General features: G+C 37.9%; 1 protein-coding gene across 5 annotated transcripts in view; it reads left to right on the top strand.

The window, feature by feature from the left end:
• The window catches only part of MBD5 (methyl-CpG binding domain protein 5), a 159,714-nt gene that overhangs the window by 91,545 nt on the left and 44,279 nt on the right, over positions 1-23,890 (top strand). For all 5 annotated transcript variants that reach the window (XM_027561265.1, XM_027561281.1, XM_027561274.1 and 2 more), the window contains 4 exons: positions 6,444-7,116; positions 12,052-12,154; positions 13,250-13,430; positions 17,794-19,929. In XM_027561265.1, coding sequence (XP_027417066.1) covers positions 7,004-7,116; positions 12,052-12,154; positions 13,250-13,430; positions 17,794-19,929 — 2,533 coding nt within the window. In that variant the 5' untranslated portion in view covers positions 6,444-7,003. The remainder of the gene's footprint in view (positions 1-6,443; positions 7,117-12,051; positions 12,155-13,249; positions 13,431-17,793; positions 19,930-23,890) is intronic.

The following is a 23,890-nucleotide window of genomic DNA, read 5'->3' as shown; positions in this document are numbered from 1 at the left end:
CTCTAAAATGCCAAAGTATCAGCCAAAAAAAAAAGGATGACCCTCCCAGGAACAAAAGGAAGAAGTGGGCCAGCCGTGGAAATGTAAAACCAGGTCCTATCCTGGGAAGGGAAGCTGGTACAGAAGTCTGAGTCAGTGGGTCTCAAACTTGAGCATGCCATTGAATCACCTAGAGGGCTTGTTTGTTTGTTTGTTTGTTTTAAAAGATTGCCCTCCAGGGTTTCTGATTAAGAAAGTATGGGGTCAGTTCCGTGATTCTGCATTTGTAACAGGATCCCAGCTGTTAACAGTAATGATGGTGGTCCCAGGACCATGCTTTCAAAACTGCAGGCTAAAACCCAGCCGTCAGATCTTTGTAGTTTTGATTACTGAAATATGAGGAAGATATTTGGCAGAAATCAGTCTGATGTCATTATCTGGCAGATCCACAAATTACTTAAGGGCGTGAGCCAGTCCATCTCAGGAAAGTTGGAGTCACACGCAAGAGCAGGCAAATCAAAAAGAAAGAGAAATTGGCATCAAATGATCAGAAAGCTTGAAAGTAAGGAAAATGAGAGCTAGTCCAATCTAAAGACCACAGGCCATGGAAGACTTCGCTTTAGGGAAAAGTAAGGTAATAAAATGAGTGTGAAAAAAAGACTGTAAAAATCATGTTTACTCATCAGTGTCTGTTGCTGTTTGATCAGACTGGGAGTCCAGAATGACACAGAATTCTTTCTCATCTTACACTAGCACCAGGAGCTCTACTAGGCAGGAAACTCCCTGAGAACAGGGACTGTTCTTCCCTTCCTTGCTTTCTCCATCCTTTCCTGAACCCCTCCCTCCCTCTTTCTTTTCTATTTTCCCCACTCAGCAGCTTTTTGTTTTCCCCTCAGCAGCTCTTTAGTGCCAGACATTGCCCTGGGCTTTGGATAAAGTGGTGTCTTACCACCTTTGTGGAACTTCCCAGGTGGCTCAGTAGTGAAGAATCAGGAGCCTCAGGAGATGAGGGTTCAATCCCTGGGTTGGGAAGATTCCCTGAAAGAGGAAACGGCAGCCCACTCTACTATTCTTGCCTGGAGAATCCCATGGATAGAGGAGGTGGAGGTTGCAAAGAGTCAGACACGACTAAGTGGCTGAGCACAAACACCACCTTTGAACTCCAGCACATAGCATAGGCCTCATAAGTAATAGCTGCTCACTAACTGTAGAATGAAATATGAATAAACACATACATGATCAACAGGGATCATGGTTAAAGGAGCAATGAATGAGAGACAGAAATAAGGTGCTATGCATGCAAGCAGGTCATTTCTATAAGAGGCATAGACCCAGTGGAGTGGACCTAGCAATGTAATTAGCACCTTGAGTCACCACTGAAAATGCACTACTTGGCACTTTCCTTTATACTCCACATTTTTCCCAATAAAGTTTTGCTACTTTTCCCACTGCTTGCCAGTGTTTCCCACTCCCATCCCTATGGTTCCTGACTTTCAGCTAAATTAGTACATGCTTCATTCAGTTCAATTCAGTTCAGTCGCTCAGTCGTGTCCGATTATTTGGGACCACATGAATCGCAGCACACCAGGCCTCCCTGTCCATCACCAACTCCTGGAGTTCACTCAGACTCAACGTCCATCAGGTCAGTGATGCCATCCAGCCATCTCATCCTCTGTCGTCCCCTTCCCCTCCTGCCCCCAATCCCTCCCAGCATCAGAGTCTTTTCCAATGAGTCAACTCTTCACATGAGGTGGCCAAAGTACTGGAGTTTCAGCTTTAGCATCATTCCTTCCAAAGAAATCCCAGGGCTGATCTCCTTCAGAATGGACTGGTTGGATCTCCTTGCCGTCCAAGGGACTCTCAAGAGTCTTCTCCAGCACCACAGTTCAAAAGCATCAATTGTTCGGCGCTCAGCCTTCTTCACAGTCCAACTCTCACATCCATACATGACCACTGCAAAAACCATAGCCTTGACTAGACGGACCTTTGTTGGCAAAGTCATGTCTCTGCTTTTGAATATGCTGTCTAGGTTGGTCATAACTTTCCTTCCAAGGAGTAAGCGTCTTTTAATTTCATGGCTGCAATCACCATCTGCAGTGATTTTGGACCCAAAAAAATAAAGTCTGACACTGTTTCCACTGTTTCCCCATCTATTTCCCATGAAGTGATGGGACCGGATGCCATGATCTTAGTTTTCTGAATGTTGAGCTTTAAGCCAACTTTTTCACTCTCCTCTTTCACTTTCATCAAGAGGCGTTTTAGTTCCTCTTCACTTTCTGCCATAAGGGTGGTGTCATCTGCATATCTGAGGTTATTGATATTTCTCTTGGCAATCTTGATTCTAGCTTGTGCTTCTTCCAGTCCAGCGTTTGTCATGATGTACTCTGCATATAAGTTAAATAAGCAGGGTGACAATATACAGCCTTGACGTACTCCTTTTCCTATTTGGAACCAGTCTGTTGTTCCATGTCCAGTTCTAACTGTTGCTTCCTGACCTGCATACAGGTTTCTCAAGAGGCAGGTCAGGTGTTCTGGTATTCCCATCTCTTGGACAATTTTCCACAGTTTATTGTGATCCACACAGTCAAAGGCTTTGGCATAGTCAATAAAGCAGAAATAGATGTTTTTCTGGAACTCTCTTGCTTTTTTGATGGTCCAGCAGATGTTGGCAATTTGATCTCTGGTTCCTCTGCCTTTTATAAAATCAGCTTGAACATCAGGAAGTTCACGGTTCACGTATTGCCCAAGCCTGGCTTGGAGAATTTTGAGCATTACTTTACTAGTGTGTGAGATGAGTGCAATTGTGCAGTAGTTTGAGCATTCTTTGGCATTGCCTTTCTTTGGGATTGGAATGAAAACTGACCTTTTCCAGTCCTGTGGCCACTGCTGAGTTTTCCAAATTTGCTGGCATATTGAGTGCAGCACTTTCAGAGCATCATCTTCCAGGATTTGGAATAGCTCCACTGGAATTCCATCACCTCCACTAGCTTTGTTCATAGTGATGCTTTCTAAGGCCCACTTGACTTCACATTCCAGGATGTCTGGCTCTAGGTCAGTGACCACACCATCGTGATTATCTGGGTCATGAAGATCTTTTTTGTACAGTTCTTCTGTGTATTCTTGCCACCTCTTAATGTCTTCTGCTTCTGTTAGGTCCATACCATTTCTGTCCTTTATCAGAGCCCATCTTTGCATGAAATGCTCCCTTGGTATCTCTAATTTTCTTGAAGAGATCTGTAGTCTTTCCCATTCTGTTGTTTTCCTCTATTTCTTTGCATTGATCGCTGAGGAAGGCTTTCTTATCTCTTCTTGCTATTCTTTGGAACTCTGCATTCAGATGCTTATATCTTTCCTTTTCTCCTTTGCTTTTCACTTCTCTTCTTTTCACAGCTATTTGTAAGGCCTCCCCAGACAGCCATTTTGCTTTTTTGCATTTCTTTTCCATGGGGATGGTCTTGATCCCTGTCTCCTGTACAATGTCACGAACCTCCGTCCATAGTTCCTCAAGCACTCTATCACATCTAGTCCCTTAAATCTATTTCTCACTTCCCCTGTATAATCATAAGGGATTTGATTTAGGTCATGCCTGAATGGTCTAGTGATTTTCCCTACTTTCTTCAATTTAAGTCTGAATTTGGCAATAACGAGTTCATGATCTGAGCCACAGTCAGCTCCCGATCTTGTTTTTGTTGACTGTATAGAGCTTCTCTATCTTTGGCTGCAAAGAATATAATCAATCTGATTTTGGTGTTGACCATCTGGTGATGTCCATGTGTAGAGTCTTCTCTTGTGTTGTTGGAAGAGGGTGTTTGCTATGACCAGTGCATTTTCTTGGCAAAACTCTATTAGTCTTTGCCCTGCTTCATTCTGTATTCCAAGGCCACATTTGCCTGTTATTCCAGGTGTTTCTTGACTTCCTACTTTTGCATTCCAGTCCCCTATAATGAAAAGGACATCTTTTTTGGGTGTTAGTTCTAAAAGGTCTTGTAGGTCTTAACCATTCAACTTCAGCTTTTTCAGCATTACTGGTTGAGGCATAGACTTGGATTACTGTGATATTGAATGCTTTGCCTTGGAAATGAACAGAGATCATTCTATCGTTTTTGAGACTGCATCCAAGTACTGCATTTTGGACTCTTTTGTTGACCATGATGGCTACTCCATTTCTTCTGAGAGATTCCTGCCCGCAGTAGTAGATATAATGGTCATCTGAGTTAAATTCACCCATTCCAGTCCATTTCAGTTCACTGATTCCTAGAATGTCGACATTCACTCTTGCCATCTCTTGTTTGACTACTTCCAATTTGCCTTGATTCATGGACCTGACATTCCAGGTTCCTATGCAATACTGCTCTTTACAGCATCGGACATTGCTTCTATCACCAGTCACATCCACAACTGGGTATTGTTTTTGCTTTGGCTCCATTCCTTCATTCTTTCTGGAGTTATTTCTCCACTGATCTCCAGTAGCATATTGGGCACCTACTGATGTGGGGAGTTCCTCTTTCAGTATCCTATCATTTTGCCTTTTCATACTGTTCATGGGGTTCTCAAGGCAAGAATACTGAAGTGGTTTACCATTCCCTTCTCCAGTGGACCACATTCTTTCAGACCTCTCCACCATGACCCGCCCGTCTTGGGTTGCCCCACGGGCATGGCTCAGTTTCATTGAGTTAGACAAGGCTGTGGTCCTAGTGTGAGTAGATTGACTAGTTTTCTGTGAATATGGTTTCAGTGTGACTGCCCTCTGATGCCTGTTGCAACACCTACCGTCTTACTTGGGTTTCTCTTACCCTGGGCTTGGGGTATCTCTTCACGGCTGCTCCAGCAAAGCACAGCTGTTGCTTCTTACCTTGGATGAGGGGTATCTCCTCACAGCTGCCCTTCCTGACCTTCAACGTGGGATAGCTCTTCTAGGCCTTCCTGCGCCCGCGCAGCCACTGCTGCTTGGACGTGGGGTTGGTCCTCCTGGCCGCCGCCCCTGGCCTCGGGCGTGGGGGCGTGGGGTAGCTCCTCTCGGTTGCCGCCCCTGACCTCGGACTCAGGTAGCTCTTCTCGGCCGTTCCTGCGCCGTCGCAGCCTGGCTCTCTCGGCCGCTGCCCGTGACCTCGGACGTGGGGTAACTCCTCTTGGCCACCGCCCTTCAGTCATGGGGTCCTCCCGGCTTCTGCCCCTGACCTCGGACGTGGGGTAGCTCCTCTTTAATCTGCCTCACAGGCAAGCCAGCAAATAAGGCATATGCCTGAATACATAATGCTTTTAACTATAAAGTATTCTCCTACTTTCCCAATGAAAAAATCTGAAGAAAGGTTTGGAACTTGAGTAGTTTTATGTCTATTAACACTGTTTAATTTATTTAATTTGTTGACTGAGTCATACATGAATATATAAAACTATCTAAAATATTTTTTATTAAAAATTTAAACAGTCTTAATACTGTGATATGAATCTTAAGTCATTTAACAGAGTTTTTGAGAGCATATTACCTTTACTTTCAGTTAAGTTGTTTAAGATTCAGCATTTTTAATCATGGATGATGCTGTCACCAGAAATTTTTATCAACAAACTACAGGCCCTACTCATGTAACAGTAGAATAGTTTTTTTCATTCATCCTTTAGTGTACTTTCATGAGTTCCACAAGGTAATCACACACTGTGTATTAAATTGATTATAAAAAGTCTTGTTTGCCACAACAATGCTAGCAGTTGTGGTATCACATTTTTCACCAGAATTAAGTACTAAATCTTTTTAAAAATTTATTTGCCATATTTGTTTATTCACCAGTTCCATTAAGATGACCTCTTGTAGCATTCCACCTTAGCACTGACTGCTGCTGTTTCAGGCCAATGTGTCTTCTCCCCAAACAGTACCTTGTGACACAAAAAAAGGAATTAAGAGAATACTCCATAATAGAAGGGAATTTGTAAATCTTAAGTAAAGCAATTCCCACTCTTATAGCCCAGAACAGTGGGGGAAAGTCTTCTCATACTTGGGAATGCACGTGTGTGTTTATTTCCTTTTAATTTTCTCTTCAAGAAAAAAAAAAAAAAACCCTCTTGTTTAGGTGAATATAAAGATTAGAAAAGTTAATTATAGGGGTTTGTAGAATTAAAGAGTAATCAAAAGTGATTGTATTAACACACAGCTTTCTAGTTGTTAGGTCACAAGAGGTGATAGATATGTTTTTATTGCCAGAAGGAGGTTGTATATATATGTAATGCCATGGTTATGAGTCTGTCTCTAGTAATTAGAAAGCTACATGTGTTGAAGAGCCAGCAGACTGGTTGATCTGGAGTAAGTAGATCAAGCTGGAAGAAGAAAAGTTGACTTTGACATGTGATTTGACAGCAAAGGACATCAAAATGGCTTGCTACACTTACCAATTTATTCCATTTTTAAAAGTGTGCAGCTTCTCAGTTTTTCATTATTAAATATAGTGTTTACGTATTTATATGTGTTTCAGGCTACCTTATTGGAATTTTGAAGACATGAAAACATCAGATGAACCAACTTGCAACATCTTGGATTCAGATTGGAAGATGAAGAGAAACTTTAAAGAATGTGGCCTATAAAGGCGGGTAGTACCTGAAAATATTAACTGACTCACACTATAAAAATGAGACCAGTTTCTAAACAATAGAGGTTGTTTTAGTCCAACATGAAGGTTCAAGACAAAATGTTGAACTAAAAACTTACACTCCTCCCCTCTCCCACTTCAGACAGGTACCAGCATTGCTGAATATGATTTTCGTTAGTCAGAAGCACTTGTTTTTACCCATGTAGACCATCCTTAGGAATTAAATATTGGTTATTTAATGTAGATTATAATGGGAAACTGATTTTTTCTACAATGGCAGATTTCAAGGACTTGGTTCCAAACTGAGCCGAAGCTTCCCAATGCATTTTGTACAGTCTGGGGAAAACTGTGCTGCATTGGCCATTTTTGAAGGCCACGATGCCCTGTAATACAAGGACATCATCTTATTGCTGATATCTTTGGGGAGTCCTAAGCAGACACAGAAAATGAATGGAGGCAAGGAGTGTGACGGAGGGGACAAGGATGGAGGTCTTCCAGCTATACAAGTTCCTGTGGGTTGGCAGCGTCGTGTGGATCAAAATGGAGTGCTTTACATCAGGTGAGCCCTTCCTATTCCCTGCATTATCTCCAAGTTTGCAGCCACCAAATAAAGAAGGTACAGCCTGTTCCTCTGAGAACGTAAAATATTGTGACTGGTAGCACCTCAAGTCAATTTGAATAAATGATCTTTGTGCTGGAAATATTGTGTTTTTATTTATATTATTTTGCAATATAAAACCTGCCTTAGGTTACAAGAGAGGATTTTTATGCATTATTTGTGTTTATATAAAGTGTCGCCCTGCTTATCTCTCTAACAAGGATAAAGAAAAAGATGAAGATTTCTAAAAGAAACCCATGAGCGTCATTACCACATTCGCAGGAGAATGTAAAATACTGAAAATAGACCCGATGTCTCCTGACAATATTATTGTCCTTCATAGTGCTTCCGCTGGCTACTCTGATGTAAGGTTGTGTTTTTCTCTATAGGCAGTTTCAATTACCAGTTTCTTAATGCCTGATATTAACTAAAAATAATTTACCTGTTTTTTCTGTGCAGTTTTTAATCTATTCCCTGCATATAATAATAAAAAAGAAAAAGTCATGATGGAGTCATCTCACAAGTAAAAATCATACAGATTACATGTAAATACCTGTTATTTTAAATTTTGATGGTCTTTGTTATGTTGAGCAAGTTGAATGAAATAACTGTTCGCAAGAACTTTTAGTCTTACTATTAAATAATTGGCACCTAAGTTCCTTACTTTGTAGTTTATTGGTAAATATGTGAGTAGGATACCATAAATCTTTCTCTGTGATGTAATTTTTTAAAAAGCTATGATGAAGAGAACTTTTTAAAAGATATCACATTGCATCATTAGATTAATTATGTTGCTTTCAGTTCATCATTATTACTTTTATTTGTATCTCAGCTTCAGTGAAATTCTTGTTTGTGCAAAGCTGTATTTATATAAATGAGGAATTTCACATGATACATACTCAGACAATTTTGTACTATAACATCTCAGAAGTCAGTTCAGATCCTGTCCTGGATTTGTTTGTTTGGTAGAAGTTATTTCTTGAGGTAAACTTAATGACCAACTGAAATTCTTTTGAACATCTTTTTTAATTTCTGTAATATTTAGGAGGTGCTCTGTATTAATTGAAGTGAAGGGATAAGAAAGCAGGGAACGTGGAGCTCACCCCATTAAAGATTAGATGGATGAGGACACGAGGGATAACTTTCCCAAAGTGTTTCTATTGCCAATCCTGTTACCAAACTTCCAGGAATACTTTATCAGTGTAATGTAGCAAGACACCGGTGTTGTGTTCCTGTTTACAGTTGTTCTAGTCTGTAAGGAGCAAGTGTTATATATTTACAACTAAGAGCAGTTAACTCCAAAAATCTTGATAATTTCAGTTTATTTGTTTTGTTTTGTTTTGTTTTGTTTCTTCTTTCTCCGTGTGAAAGATAAATCAGCTTTTTAGGTTGCTGAGAGTTAAGGCAAATTCATTCTGGAAGTCTGTCAGTTGTCTTGCTCATGACATCCCAAGTCTGAGTAGACTTTACTGTTAGTATGAGTTAGTTTTAATTCTCCCAACCCAAATCTGCACACTAGGGATTATTTTGGAAACTAACTTTGCCAGATAAGCTAAAACACCTTCAGATAAATTAAACCCAGCATAGGTTTGCTTCATGTGTATGTGTAACTGGTTAACTTACCACTTGAACATATATAAGAGGCTAGTCCTCCTTCTATAGCTTCCTTTGCAATGTGTAGTTTGCTTATAATTTTTAGTTTAGTTTCCAGCTGTTCCTGCCTCAGGGTGGCATTGAGGCTGCACATTAAATTTCCCACCTGCTTCCAATCTTCTAAGCTTTATCTATGCCGTAAGACTTCTAACTATTTTTATGTTAATTATTACTCCCAGAAGTTAATTAAAGAGCTGCAACTGAAGGAAAGAGCCCAACTGACTGATTGAGAGGAAGTGTTTCTAAAGTGTCTGGAGTACTCTAATATTATAGAATTCAGGAATTCTTGTATTCAAGTTTAATTTACAATTAAATCCTTTAGGATTCATTCATAGACTTTCTTTAACCGTAACACATGAGACAGTTTCTTTTCACAATATTCTGGAATTCTTCACATAATAACTAGTGATTTTGTTTTATCAAAGCTACCAGACCTCCAAAACACCTTGCTGGCCCTCCCATTAGGTAGAACTCCAATCTGTAATATGGGAATTCTTATTCTTTGCATATCATCTGGAAAAAAGTGTTAGCCCAAATAAATGAATGAGTTAACAAAGTTGAGGATTTTAATTGTGATTTTTCTACATGCCTAAGGCAACCCAGTCCAGTGTTCTTGCCTGGAGAATCCCAGGGACGGAGGAGCCTGGTGGGCTGCCGTCTCTGGGGTCACAGAGAGTCAGACACGACTGAAGTGACTTAGCAACAGCAGCAAGTCATTTATATGGTTGTCCATAAATAAAATATGAATTGCATTCTAAAGCAGGTTTATTTATAGACACCAAACTACTACCTGTATTTTTGTAGAAGCAGAATAGTCTACACCTAGTAGTGTAAAAGGTCTGTAAAAAGCAGTGTAAAAGATTGACTGGAAAAGGTCAATCCTCATCCCAATTTCCAAGAAGGGTAGTACCAAAGAATGTGCTAACCATCAGACAATCGCACTTATCTCCCATGCTAGTAAGGTCGTGCTTAAAATCTTGCAAGCTCGGCTTCAGCAAACCAAGAACTTCCAGATGTCCAAGGTGGGTTTAGAAAAGAAAGAAGAACTAGAGATCAAATTGCCAACATTCGTTGGATTATAGAGAAAGCAAGAGAATTTCAGAAAAACCTCTATCTCTGTTTCATTGACTACCGTAAAGCCTTTGACTGTGTGGATCATGGCAAACTGTGGAAAGCTCTTACAGAGATGGGAATACTAGACCATCTTACCTGTCTCCTGAGAAACCTGTTTAAGGGTCAAGAAGCAACAGTTAGAACCCTGTATGGAACAACTGATTGGTTCTGATTGGTTCAAGATCAAGAAAGGAGTAGGACAGGGCTGTCTGCTGTCACCCTGTTTGTTTAACCTATATGCTGAGCACATGATGAGAAATGCCAGGCTGGATGAGTCACAAGCCGGAATCAAGATAGGCAAGAGAAATATCAGCAACCTCAGATATGCCAATGATACCACTCTAATGGCAGAAAGCAAAGAAAAACTAAAGAACCTCTTGATGAGGGTGAAGGAGGACAGTGAAAGAGCCAGCTTAAGACTAAATACTAAAAAAAAACTAAGATCATGGCATCTGCCACCATTACTTCATGGCAAATAGAAAGGGGAAAGGTGGAAGTAGTAACAGATTTCCTCTTCTTGGGGTTCAAAACCACTGCGAATGGTGACTTCAGCCATGAAATCAGAAGTTCATTGATTGCTTCTTGGCAGCAGAGTGATGACAGACTTAGACAGTGTGCTGAAAAGCAGAAACATTACTCTGCAGACAAAGATCTGTATAGTCAAGGCTATGGTTTTCCCAGTGGTCACATATGGTTGTGAGAGCTGGACCATGAAGAAGGCAGAATGCCAAAAAATTGATGCCTTCGAACTGTGTTGCTTGAGAAGATTCCTGAAAGTCCCTTGGACAGCAAGGAGATCAAATCTGTTAGTCGTAAGAGAGATCAACCCTGAATATTCACTGGAAGGACTGATAGTGACACTGAAGCTCCAGTATTTTGGTCATTTAATGAGAACAGACTACTCATTGGAAAAGTCCCTGATGCTGGGAAAGATTGAGGGCAGAAGGAGAAGAGAGTGTCAGAGGCTGAGACGGCTGGACGTCATCACTGATGCAATGAACATGAATTTGGGCAAACTCTAGGAGATGGTGAGGGACAGGGAGGCCTGGCATGCTGTAGACCATGGGGTCTCAAAGAGTCAGACATGACTAGGCAACTGAACAATGACAAGTAGTGTAATGCTCTGTTTACAAAATGGAGAGTATTGTTTCTGGAAATTTTATCAGAAGGCGTTAAGTGAAAGTTTTGGTAAATAGTCATAAATAAAAGATATTCTTGAGTGAAAAGTATATAATAATTTTAAAACATAATATGTATGCAGGTTGTAAGATCAATACGTTAATAATGAAAGTCCTAAGATAAAAATTGCCCATTTTAAACTAATCCTCATGTAAATAAACATTAAAGACTTAACCTGTCATCTGAATTAGTACCTAATGTATAGACTTAAATTTGATCAGTAATCACGTAATACTGACTTCTGTCACCCAAAGAATAGTAACATTGAGAGCACTACCCAGTCACCAGCTGTAAGGCCTGCAAGGCACTTTTCTGCCACCTAAAACTGTTTCCTCGAGATCCCCATCCTTATCAGTCCACCGTGACTCTTCACTAGAATTTGAGCTTGGCAACATTCTGATCTGTATTCAAAGAAACACATGAATGAGAAAGAAACAAGAGAGACTTGTTTTTACAGAGGGACAACTTGGTCCTAGAGCTGCAAGATTAAAGGAAAGAACTTGTTAGCCCAAACTTTCATAGACTTGGTGACTTTCTGGTTTGACCTCCAACACATTCCTAAATTTCAGTTTTTCTCCAACAGCTTTCAAAATAGATCTTCTGGTTCAAAATGATAATGATTACTTTCATGTAGTTTTCTTGTTCCTTCTTACCTACACTTTTTTAAGAATATCATTTTTCTCATCCTTACTCTGCTCTCGGTTGTCAAAGTACTTTTGTTTTTCTATGAAGATCTGTATTTTTCTGAGAAATATTTTGGTTCAAAAGAAAGAGCAATAGTGTTAAAGGCTATAATTTAGTAGCTAACATAATATTGACAAAGAAAATGCTTTTCCTTAGTAGGAAAATATTATCCTGTGAAGGACAGTGAGACTATAAATTATGCCTTTTTTTCATGTAATATGTGCAGTCAGAATTATTTCCTGATGTTTTTTTAAACTATTTTTACAGTCCCAGTGGGTCTTTGTTATCTTGCTTGGAGCAGGTTAAAACATACCTGCTTACTGACGGAACATGCAAGTGTGGCTTGGAATGTCCTCTTATTCTTCCCAAGGTAACCATTTCGCAATAGATGTATCAGCAATTTTTTATTTTTTAGGTGTTTCATATATTTGCTTTTCTCATTTGGCATTTCATTTTTATATTACTTCTCCAATCATATATGCATTTTAAAGTCTTAAGTTAGATACCTTTTGCATGCATTTTGGAATACGTAAAAATTGTGGAAAATTGTTCAAGTCCAAGAGTCATTTTCAAAGGTGACAAACCTATATTCCTATTAAATATTTCATCAAAATCTCTTTTGCAAAAAAAAAAACACCTGTTTTGAACCTTTTTCTTAGAGCTATACCCGTGCTCACTCTTTAATAGTGCAGTATTTTCTTTCCTGACTGCTCAGTCTGCAATGTTATTTTTAGCACTGGTGTTGATAAATCTGCCACAAATATTTCTAAAATCACAAAGCTGAACCTTTCTAGCCAAAAGTGAAACTGTTTTACTCTTTTGCAAGGTAAAAAGCAAAATCATTTTAAATGATTAAAAATATATACTATAGACACAGGTCATTATTCTCTGAATACCTACAATAGAGCTAATCTCAGAACTAAAGATCAATACACAACTTTTTCTTTTTTATTTGTGTCACCTCTTTCAAGAAAAAGCACTTGAAACAGCTTATACGTATATATACAATAAATATTTTTTAAATAGAGTAGTAGATTTTTTTTAATCAGTAAAAAGGTAATATTAATATAGCAATAAAATAAAGCCAAAGAAAAAATTAGCATGTAGCAATGTCAGATTTTAGGGGTTTTAACTGTATTTTATATGTTTTTTTGTACTATTGTAACAGCAGGAAGTACCTAAAATTGGGAACATTATCAGATACTATACTTTTCCATGTATTTATCTTGGCTGTCATAGAATTAGAATAATTTTCATTATTTTCCCTGCCACTAAAAACCGTAAGTTCAGCAGAAGGTATTTATTACATTATATATAAAGTTGCTTTTCTTAAATTTAAAAACTTGAGAAAGTTTTCTTCAGATATATGGGTTAATCTATGCAGAACTTTTTTTTTTAAACAAGGGGATCTTTTTACTTAATATTTTTGCAGACATATTTTAAACAAAGGCTGTGCTTTTTCCAGGTGTTTAATTTTGATCCTGGAGCTGCTGTGAAACAAAGAACTGCAGAAGATGTTAAAGCAGATGAAGATGTCACAAAGCTATGCATACATAAAAGAAAAATCATTGCAGTGGCCACACTTCATAAAAGCATGGAAACCCCACACCCTTCTCTGGTGCTCACCAGTCCCGGAGGAGGAACAAGTATGTAATATGGTGAAGGGTTTAGGAGTTTTCCTCCCCCACTCCTCTAGTGACTCCTGGAGAAGGAGTCACTAGAAACCACCTTGCCAAGCATTTTCTGAGTCCACTTTTCAACCACACACAATGCATTTAAAATTATGTATGTTTTATCTTTTCACTACAATTGATAATTAGTTCTGAAAAATTCCCATGAAGTTGTCTCCCAAAATTCCCTATCCAAGTCATTTAGTTAAATGAGCAGAATAAACACCAAATAGCACCTACAAATACTATGAAGGTACATAGAGCTGAGCTAACAAAAGAGAAAGGGTCATTGGTTTTTAGGAAACAAATGTAGCCTTTTTCCTAGGGCTGAATTGGAGTATGTAGTATCAGTCCACAAATACAGCTAGCAATGTTGTCAAGAACTAGCAGTATTATGCTTTGAGTCATTTAATAGCTGTATATTGAATGCCTACTAACAGAAATCACCTTACCAGGAACTTTTTACACCTCCATCCAACACATGCATGCACACATGCTTTCAGTTTTAAAAAATTTCAAAGCTGCAGAAAAATTACATAAACAATTCATTAAATACCCTAGACTTACCAATTAATATTTTGTTTCAGGAGCTACAGATAATTGTGACAGTTCACCCATAAGTATTTCAACACACATGGATGTTCTCTTACATAAACCACAGTCTAATTATCATATTCAGGAAATTTAAAACTGATATAATAGTATTATCTAATATGCAGTCTATATTCAGATTTCTCCAGTTGTCCTAATAATATTCTTACAGCTTTTTTCAACCCAATCTCTTTTTTTAATGCAGAATGCAAATATGATGCAACTATGATGTAATTAGTTGTTTTATTTCCTTAATCTACACTGGTTCCCCAGTCTTTTTAAATCTTTCATGACACTGATATTTTTTAAGAGTCTAGGCCAGTTTTATAGATGTTCCTCAGTTTGGATTTGCCTGATTGCTTCCTTATATTTTTATTGAAGTTAAACACAGTTTGGTAGGAATACTGCATAGGCGATATTATGTCTTTATTAGGAAGCACGTAATGGCAGTTTAATCCCATATTGATGACATCAAGTTTGATTGCTTGGTTAAAGTTATGTCCATTACTGAGGTACATTTTCCCTTTATGATTCATATGTAATTTGTGGAATTATACTTTGAGGCTGAGGAACTTTTCTTCGTAAGGGCTAGAATATGAACTCCAAAATATTACAGTTAACACTTGAATAGTAATTCTGGATAAAATATGGCTGAACACCAAAGCATTTGTTTGTGAAAGATAAGTAACATTGCTCTGCATAGTTAAAAAAAATAGGGATGAGGAGTGTAACCTGCAGTGATCAGAAACCTTTATTGTAGAACTCAGATTTGAACCAGCCCTGGGAAATAGTAGGATTTAGACATATAAGGAAAATAAAATTCTTGTCCAGAACAACTATGGAATAGTTAAGGAATGAGGTGGAGACTAATGTGACACAAGTAGAAAATTAAACCTGCATAAGTAAATTGGGGCCAAATTACTGATAGCTTTAGATACAAAGAGAAGCAGTTGTGATACCATACAGGTCACTCCTAGAATTCTGTGAAGAAGGCAGGGAGAGACAAGTTTGACAATTATTAGCAGACAGCTCCTCTTCAGTAACCCTATTACCTTTAAACTAACCTTTAAATTTTAACAGGAATGATCAGAAAAATTGCTCCACTAAGGTATGTAAGAAAAAAATACTTTAGTGAATTGTTATTTCTTTTAACGAGTTACATTTTTTTCATTATAAGGTATTGCAACAATTTAAAAACATTTAATAGTAATAAGCTATTTAAAATTAACCACTGTCCTGCCACCTTGATGTAAGTGTGTTTTCATTTTCACGCTGTACCTTGCACATGTGTTTGCACGTACTCATATATTTACTGCTGTTCTCACTTCACATCATAGCAGTTTCAGCCCTGCCTACAGAGTCTGCCTTGTTGCCTTTTTAATGACTGAAGCAGAATCTTGATCTAGGTCCTTTGTCATATTCTATACATTCTAGTTTCATTAATGAAATTAAAGATAAATATTTAATTAAATTAGTATAGGCATATAAGGTATATCTCCATCTCCTTTTAAAACTATATACTTGATTGGATTAATTTCTACTCTTTTACCAGCTTCAGACATAGCATTTATTTCAATTTTTTAATTTTAAACTATATTAAAAGGTTAGGATTTAAATACTTAAGGATTAAGAAGGCTCAGTAGTTTTCACCTCTCTTTGTTTTACGTGCGTAAAACATGTAACTTATCTCTTTTAAAAAGTCTATTTGATATACAGGAAAGCACTCGTTGAGTGCCCAACATTTACATTTCCCAACCCTTGTAATACTTTAATTCCTTACTGCCACATAACAGCAGCATGGCTTTTACTTATTTAGTATCCCTGTTATTTTTTAAATGGTAACTATTTTTCCCCAGTAGGGAAGAAATCCTTTCTAAACATCAGCTCCTTTCTAAATTCTGTTGAACATAAAAATGCCAATGTCTATATTTCTTATCATTGAACTATAGATGGCTATATAAATAAACAAGAAAAGACACAATTTGGTGGTTTTATTACTGAAGAGGACAGTCAGTCCTGTAATGATGTTAGTGATATTAATAGAGACAACTCTGTTCGCACTGAATGCCATGTAAGCCCCAAACATTTTCATGTGTTATTGCCTTGATTACGAACTTTAAAACTTTATTTAACAAAAAAAAATGATTTCAGTTGAATTTATCTACTGCAATTCTCTTATATGATTTTTTCTCTTAATTTTCACATATTGTCCAGAAATCACTCTATCAAAGAATCTCTACCATGCCAGAAACAAAAAGTCCACACCTCCCAAGAAAAATATATATGTTCACTCTATTCTTTTACTTCTTAATTGTAACCTATCAAGACTTCTGTTTATCCAGGTTGAAAACTACTGTCTCAGAAATTGTTACATTATGATTCAACCTGCATAGTACCCAGCAGGTAGAAGTATATTTATCTAAAATGTGTAATTATCCATTCAAGTAAATATACCTCTGATTGCAAATGAATCTGAGAGTATACTTGCTGATATGCTGTAGGTCTCAGAATTGGGATGGCCAGTATATAATGCGAACAGTACCACTCCCATGTCCTGTGCCCTTAATAGAATATTGGCATTTTCTCATGCAGCCCAGCTAGAGCTCAGCATCCTTTTCAACACAGTTCTGTAAGCAGCCACCACCAGTTGATGAGAATTGGCATATGAAGCTAATTTTATTTGCCACCCCTGTTTTAGAAGTCACAACTTTATAAAATAGTTAAACATCTTTAGGGACTAAAAAAACTTAAAACTAGAATTCTGACATGATTGAATGAAAAATCTGTGTGATGAACCAGCCTGCTTTTGTTGCCTGTATTCTGTCTGATCTCCGAAAGAACTGAAGGGATTCCAAAAAAACCAGCAAGGGAGCAATGCACTCTAAAAAGAGAACACTCAGTTGGAACCCAATACTGAAGATGGTGGCACTCTGACTAAATTTTGCATAAGAGTTCTATCCTAATAAAAGAATTGCAATCTTTTACCAAAGTTGGTTGATGAAGGCTGTTTTTACAGCAATGACTGATTAAGGGTAAAGTAATTGAAGTGTGGCAGTATTACCAACTTGATGTGAAGTTAGCATGATTGTTTAACTTCACTGTATTTACTGTTGTTACCACTCCCTTTATAAAAGATTGAGAATCCTGTTTACTTAATTCACAAAAATTAAGACTCTTTTACTGTCACAGTGAAAATGTTGGGATAAGAAAGAGTTTTTGTAGCTGTCTTGTGGAGGTTTATAGAAACATTTATAAGGTAAAAAATTTTCTGGTGAAAATGGCAGTTCATTTAAATCATCCAAAAAAATAGTATGCCAGACAGATTACAATTTTCTCTTGTAACTGTATTCTTAAAAAAATTCAAATCCAAATGATAATAACATTATCATTTCCATCTGGGCTGTCAATCTTGATTTTACATATGATAAACATTATTAGAATGAGTAATGTCTGTATGTACAGATTCAGAGCCCCATCCTTTCTCAACAGATAGGAGGTAAACAAGCATAATGAGCAGTTATTGAGAACCTTTGGTCAACTAAGGAAGAATAATGTGCATTTTTTTCAGACAAAATTTATTGTAGAATACAAACTTTTTTTTTATTGCAGAGTCACAGTTTCTATTTGCAAATTTCTTTTTCCAGATGCCCTTCCTTTCTCATTTTCTCCTTTCCTTCCCTTCCTCCATTTTCACACAAAAGGATTGAGACTACTAACAGATTTTTTTTCTCTCTCTCTTTCACATCAGATGCAACTCCAGTAGTACCTTCACGGGCAGCAACTCCAAGATCTGTAAGAAATAAGTCACATGAAGGAATTACAAATTCTGTAATGCCTGAATGTAAGAATCCTTTCAAGTTAATGATTGGATCATCAAACACCATGGGAAGACTATATGTACAAGAACTGCCTGGAAGCCAGCAACAGGAACCCCACCCTGTCTACCCCCGGCAGAGATTGGGCAGCAATGAGCATGGACAGAAGTCTCCATTCCGTGGCAGCCATGGAGGCCTGCCCAGCCCCGCGTCGTCAGGTTCCCAGATATATGGAGACGGCTCGATCTCGCCAAGGACTGACCCACTCGGAAGCCCTGATGTCTTCACAAGAAATAATCCTGGTTTTCACGGAGCTCCCAATTCTAGTCCTATTCACCTGAATAGGACTCCTCTTTCTCCACCTTCAGTAATGCTACATGGTTCTCCTGTACAGTCATCCTGTGCAATGGCTGGAAGGACTAATATACCTCTTTCCCCAACCTTGACTACAAAGAGTCCAGTAATGAAAAAACCAATGTGTAATTTTTCAACTAATATGGAAATACCACGAGCAATGTTCCACCACAAACCACCCCAAGGCCCACCTCCCCCTCCTCCACCTTCTTGTGCTCTTCAGAAAAAGCCATTAACATCTGAGAAAGATCCACTTGGCATTCTTGACCCTATTCCTAGTAAACCGGTGAATCAGAACCCTGTTATCATTAATCCAACTAGTTTCCATTCAAATGTCCACTCTCAGGTACCTGTGATGAATGTAAGCATGCCTCCTGCTGTTGTTCCTTTGCCAAGTAATCTCCCTTTGCCAACCGTAAAACCTGGTCATATGAATCATGGGAGTCATGTACAAAGAGTTCAGCATTCAGCTTCAACCTCCCTGTCCCCTTCTCCAGTGACATCCCCAGTGCACATGATGGGGACTGGAATTGGAAGGATTGAGGCATCGCCCCAAAGATCACGCTCATCTTCCACATCATCAGATCACGGAAATTTCATGATGCCACCTCTAGGACCCCAGGCCAATTGCAGTGGTATTAAGGTTCCACCCAGGTCACCAAGGTCAACAATAGGGTCCCCAAGGCCATCAATGCCATCAAGCCCTTCTACCAAGTCCGATGGACATCATCAGTACAAGGATATCCCTAACCCATTAATTGCTGGAATGAGTAATGTACTAAATCCCCCAAGCAGTGCAGCTTTTCCTACTGCATCTGCCGGAAGTGGTTCTGTAAAGAGTCAGCCTGGTTTGCTGGGAATGCCTTTAAATCAGATCTTGAACCAGCACAATGCTGCCTCCTTTCCAGCAAGTAGTTTACTCTCAGCAGCAGCCAAAGCACAGCTAGCAAATCAAAACAAACTTGCTGGTAACAACAGTAGCAGCAGTAGCAATTCTGGAGCTGTTGCTGGCAGTGGCAACACTGAAGGACATAGCACTTTAAACACCATGTTCCCTCCTACTGCCAACATGCTTCTCCCGTCAGGTGAAGGGCAAAGTGGTCGAGCAGCACTAAGAGATAAGCTGATGTCTCAGCAAAAAGACTCATTGCGGAAAAGAAAACAGCCACCTACCACAGTGTTGAGTTTGCTCAGACAGTCTCAAATGGATAGTTCTGCAGTTCCTAAACCTGGACCCGACTTGCTAAGGAAGCAGGGTCAGGGGTCGTTTCCCATCAGTTCAATGTCTCAGTTACTACAGTCTATGAGTTGTCAAAGCTCTCACTTGAGTAGCAATAGTACCCCGGGTTGTGGGGGCTCAAATACTGCTTTGCCTTGCTCTGCTAACCAGCTGCATTTTACAGATCCCAGTATGAACTCCAGTGTTCTTCAGAATTCACTGACACAGAGCATACCTTTAAGAGGGGAAGCCGTGCACTGCCACAATGCAAACACTAACTTTGTTCACAGTAATAGTCCAGTCCCAAACCACCATCTTACAGGTTTAATAAATCAGATTCAGGCTAGCGGGAACTGTGGGATGCTCAGTCAGTCGGGCATGGCTTTAGGAAATTCATTACATCCCAATCCACCTCAGTCAAGAATTTCAACGTCCTCCACTCCAGTGATACCAAACAGCATTGTTAGCAGCTATAATCAAACAAGTTCTGAAGCAGGTATGGTTTTATTAGAAAAAAGTACCCAAAGGTACTAAACTTTTATACGTTTTTTTAAAATTTGTACCAAAATATTTATTATGATAAGAAACGATCCTTTCCCCGATGTGAAATTCTCATCATTTCTTTAGTATTTATAATTTTATTTACAGAATGCTAGGGATTTGTCTCTTAGAAAAAAATAACAACCAAGAGGATTCCATGTGTTTCCGTTATTTGTTGTCAATCTGTTGTTTTGAATTTCGTTCAACTTTCAGTTGGTTCAATAACCATTGGACTCTAAACTACGAAAGAAACCATAGAAGGCAGGATTTCCTGGTTCATGAGACATGTACTTGGTCAATGCCAATATAAAAGCCGTTTCCCCTAGCTTGTGTTTGTATTCAGGTAAATGAAGCTCACCTTGGAAGATCCAAAAAAGAGGCAAAAATAAATGGATATTTTTTTCTTCTTGCTGCTGACCAGAAATAGGTGAATGAATAGGAAGAGTTAACTAGAAGTTGTATGAAGTAGAAAGCTGTCTTCTAATGTGTTTTCTTATCCTAGTTTGCTATCCCTTATTACTATTTGTTTGAAAAAATTCAAAAATGGATATTGGCTACTTCCTTTTTTAAAAAGGTAATAATTTAAGTTTTCTAATAAAAAAGGCTTGAAAACCTGATTTCCAGAATTTTTGATCTTGAAATTATTTTACAGTTTTCTTGTAGAACTAAACCATTATTTTTACCATTGACATTATTGTATCTCATTATCTGCTATTAATGGAGACAGATTTATTTGAAAGTAGACACAGTAGAAAGAACTGTATTTTGTTCAGTAGAGTCCTCAGAAATTGCTATAAAAAAAATTTAAAGAAGCACTGTAGAGATAAATTCATGGAGACATCTGAAAATTTGACCATAAGAATATTAGAAATACCCAGAATCCAACAATAATGATTTGAGAGATTGGTGGGAAATGACAAGGTGGAAATAAAAAATGAATATAGAGACAGTATTACTCAGATATGAAAACAGTGGGCTTTTAAAACCAGATTGCTACTGGAAGTGAGAAAACTGCTGAGGCTTTTAATAGTAAGCTATTGTGTGGTTATATATAGACTGTTAGACCACCATGCTAGAAAGGCATTATGACCTACATGTCTTGGTTGTTGATAGTAAAATCAAGTGTTTTCCTTCCTGGTGTCACTACTTATACCTGCCATTCTCTACAACTTCTGTTATGTGTTATGTTTGATGTCAGTATTTAATGAAGAACTGTTCATTGACCTCTTGTGTTAAAAAGAATATAAGGTGAAAAAGATAATTGAAATGATTAGTGCCTTCTTGATAGTCTAAGAAAACTCATGAAGCTATTTTTTATGTGTTTAACAGGATACTTATTCCAAAGGGGCTTCCAGCTTCTCAGTGACTCGTATTTCTTTTTAGATAATCTCAAATAAATGAAAATTTAATCTTATGCATTTAGCAGATTAAAGTTACATAAAGTCAGTAACTATTTAAAAATACACTATATTTATTAAGCATACCTTCAATCATTTGGATGAGACATTGTTTGTCTCATTGTATTATATTTTTAAATTTTGATACCCCTTACCTCAACTTACTTTGTTTCAGGTCTAAGTTCATATTGCAAAGTGTACGTATTTTATTAATGATGTATTTTAATTTATCTATAATGGAAAAGACCGACATTTATTTATGTTCTTGTTTCTTCTGATTGTCAAGTTTAGACTTATTTTATATAGTCTTAGACATGTATTTTCTTGTTCCATGCCTCTCTGTAAAACATCAGATCTGGATTGCCAGTGCTGGGTTTGTTGAAACACGTATGTTGAAAATTTATTAATATAAGGAAAGTGTTAGCATATAAATAGTCAAAAGGGATGAGAATAAATGTCTAATAATGATGTGGATGTGACCAATCATGTGTCAGATAACAGAAAACATATGCTTGATAAAAATCTAGGTCAGTTAGAATTTTTTTAAGTATTAAACTTAATAAAATTAAATACTAATTAATGTATAGATCTGATGTGCAGCTGGTAATAAAAATGGGTAGATTTACTAATGTAGCTCTTTTGATGAGCTGATTTATTGACGAGGTCTCTAATATCATTCTTTTTAGATACACAGTGAACTGTGTCAGCTGAAGGTACTGTCGTGATAATTGCTTAGCAAACATCAAATAAACACCAGAGGTGGGCATTTACAGTGAGACAGCTGATGACAGACATAACTCTCCCATCAAGATTTGCTAAGTATTCCTAGCATACTAGGAAGACATTAGAAGAAAACACACTTTATTCTTAAAATGTTGCTTTTAGTTATCCTTGAGTACCTATGATGTACTAGGTTACTTACCTGTATTATTTCTAATTTGTGCAGTCTTCCAAAGTATAAGGTGTTCTTGTTCTCATTTTACAGATGGGTAAATTGAGCCTCAGAGAACTTGAGTATCCAAAGTCATACATAATTGAATAAGGATTTGAATTCAGGTTCATCTGATCCTAAAATCTGTTTTCTTCCCAGCTGCATAAGTTCTTCACTGGAAGCATCTAGTTGCCAAAAATACTGTTTTCCCTTCAAATCTTTAAAAATATCCAAAAGACAGTGAATTGAAGCACATCAACGCATGTTAGAAACCATGTTTGTAAACTTTTGATGCACTTTTAGACCAGTCACTTATTTTGCCTTCTCTCTCTGGACTCTGATATACTAGTATACAATAACTAGGATGTTTGTGTCAATGCAGATAAAATGTCCACAATATCAAAAGAACTACCCCTCATTTGTGAATTACATTTGCTAACCTTTATGTAAATGATTTTGTATTGCCTCACTCAGATAAGAATGGGTTTCCTAGTGGGTGATGTGTCAGTAGGCCTTTGTAGGAGACAGCTGTGCCCATGCCAGCCCTGTCACCCCAGTTTTGATAGCAGAGTGAGAGTGAGAGACACCTACAGGTGACAGGGCCCAAGTCTTCCTTGTGGTCGTGGAGCCTGAACAGAATTCAAATACCTCCTGCTCACCCCAGTGCCTTTTTTCCACTCTCCTAAGCAGCAGCTCAAAAATGTTCCATTAAGACTTCATTGAAGACCAGAAGTCACTCTGAAAACATTTAACTTGATAGGTTGTTTATTTTCAAGAACTTCTTTTATAGAGAGGTTTTTATTATAAACAACCCAAATATTCATATTCTAGGCCTATATGTGAATACCAGTCCATATTTAAAATGTATTATAACTCATATATGAGAATTGAAGGCAAAGATAGTAAAAAAAAAAAAAAATCAGATAAATACGAAATGCTTAGAAATCAGGTTTTATTAATTCTGTTCGGCATTTTGAAATTGCCTTTCCACTAAAGCTCTCTTAACACTTTGCATTGCAAAGTTTACAGGTTTCTATTAACATTTTGGCTATGAAATTACAAGTGAAGTTTAATATTTCCATGTAACAGATTTAGAAAACGACCAGTAGGATACTTGGTAACATTCCTCAAGTTGTAAAACAAAGTTCTGGTGGATCTGGCAACCAAACCCAATCAATTCCTCAGTCTCAGTCCAAACATTCAAACTGCTGAATGCAGGTATGTTATGAAATCCATCAGTCGTATATATATTTAAAGCAATTTTCAGTTTATGAAGTTAGTTGAATTTCAACATTTAAGTGGTTCCAGCATGTGTCCTGTTCTTTGGTTTAGGGAAGAATTCAAAATCAAGTGCCCTGACCAGCAGATTTCATCGGGGCCATGCCTCCTCAGGCCTCTGACCGCTGCCCACCTGTTTACCACAGAACAAAAACACGCATGCCAGTAACTGGGGCCTTTGCAGAGGACCCAGCCTTTCATGGCCCTGTGGGTTTTCACAGTTTTCAAAGAAGCAAAAAGATTTAGACTGTTCTAACCAACTTAATAACTGAAGCTTGCCTTCCTCCAAATGATAAAGTCATTAAATACAA

The sequence above is a fragment of the Bos indicus x Bos taurus genome, chromosome 2 (assembly GCF_003369695.1).
Source record: "Bos indicus x Bos taurus breed Angus x Brahman F1 hybrid chromosome 2, Bos_hybrid_MaternalHap_v2.0, whole genome shotgun sequence".
NCBI lineage: Eukaryota > Metazoa > Chordata > Mammalia > Artiodactyla > Bovidae > Bos > Bos indicus x Bos taurus.
Note: the sequence above shows the minus strand (reverse complement) of the source record. Positions and strands in the feature narration are given on the sequence as shown.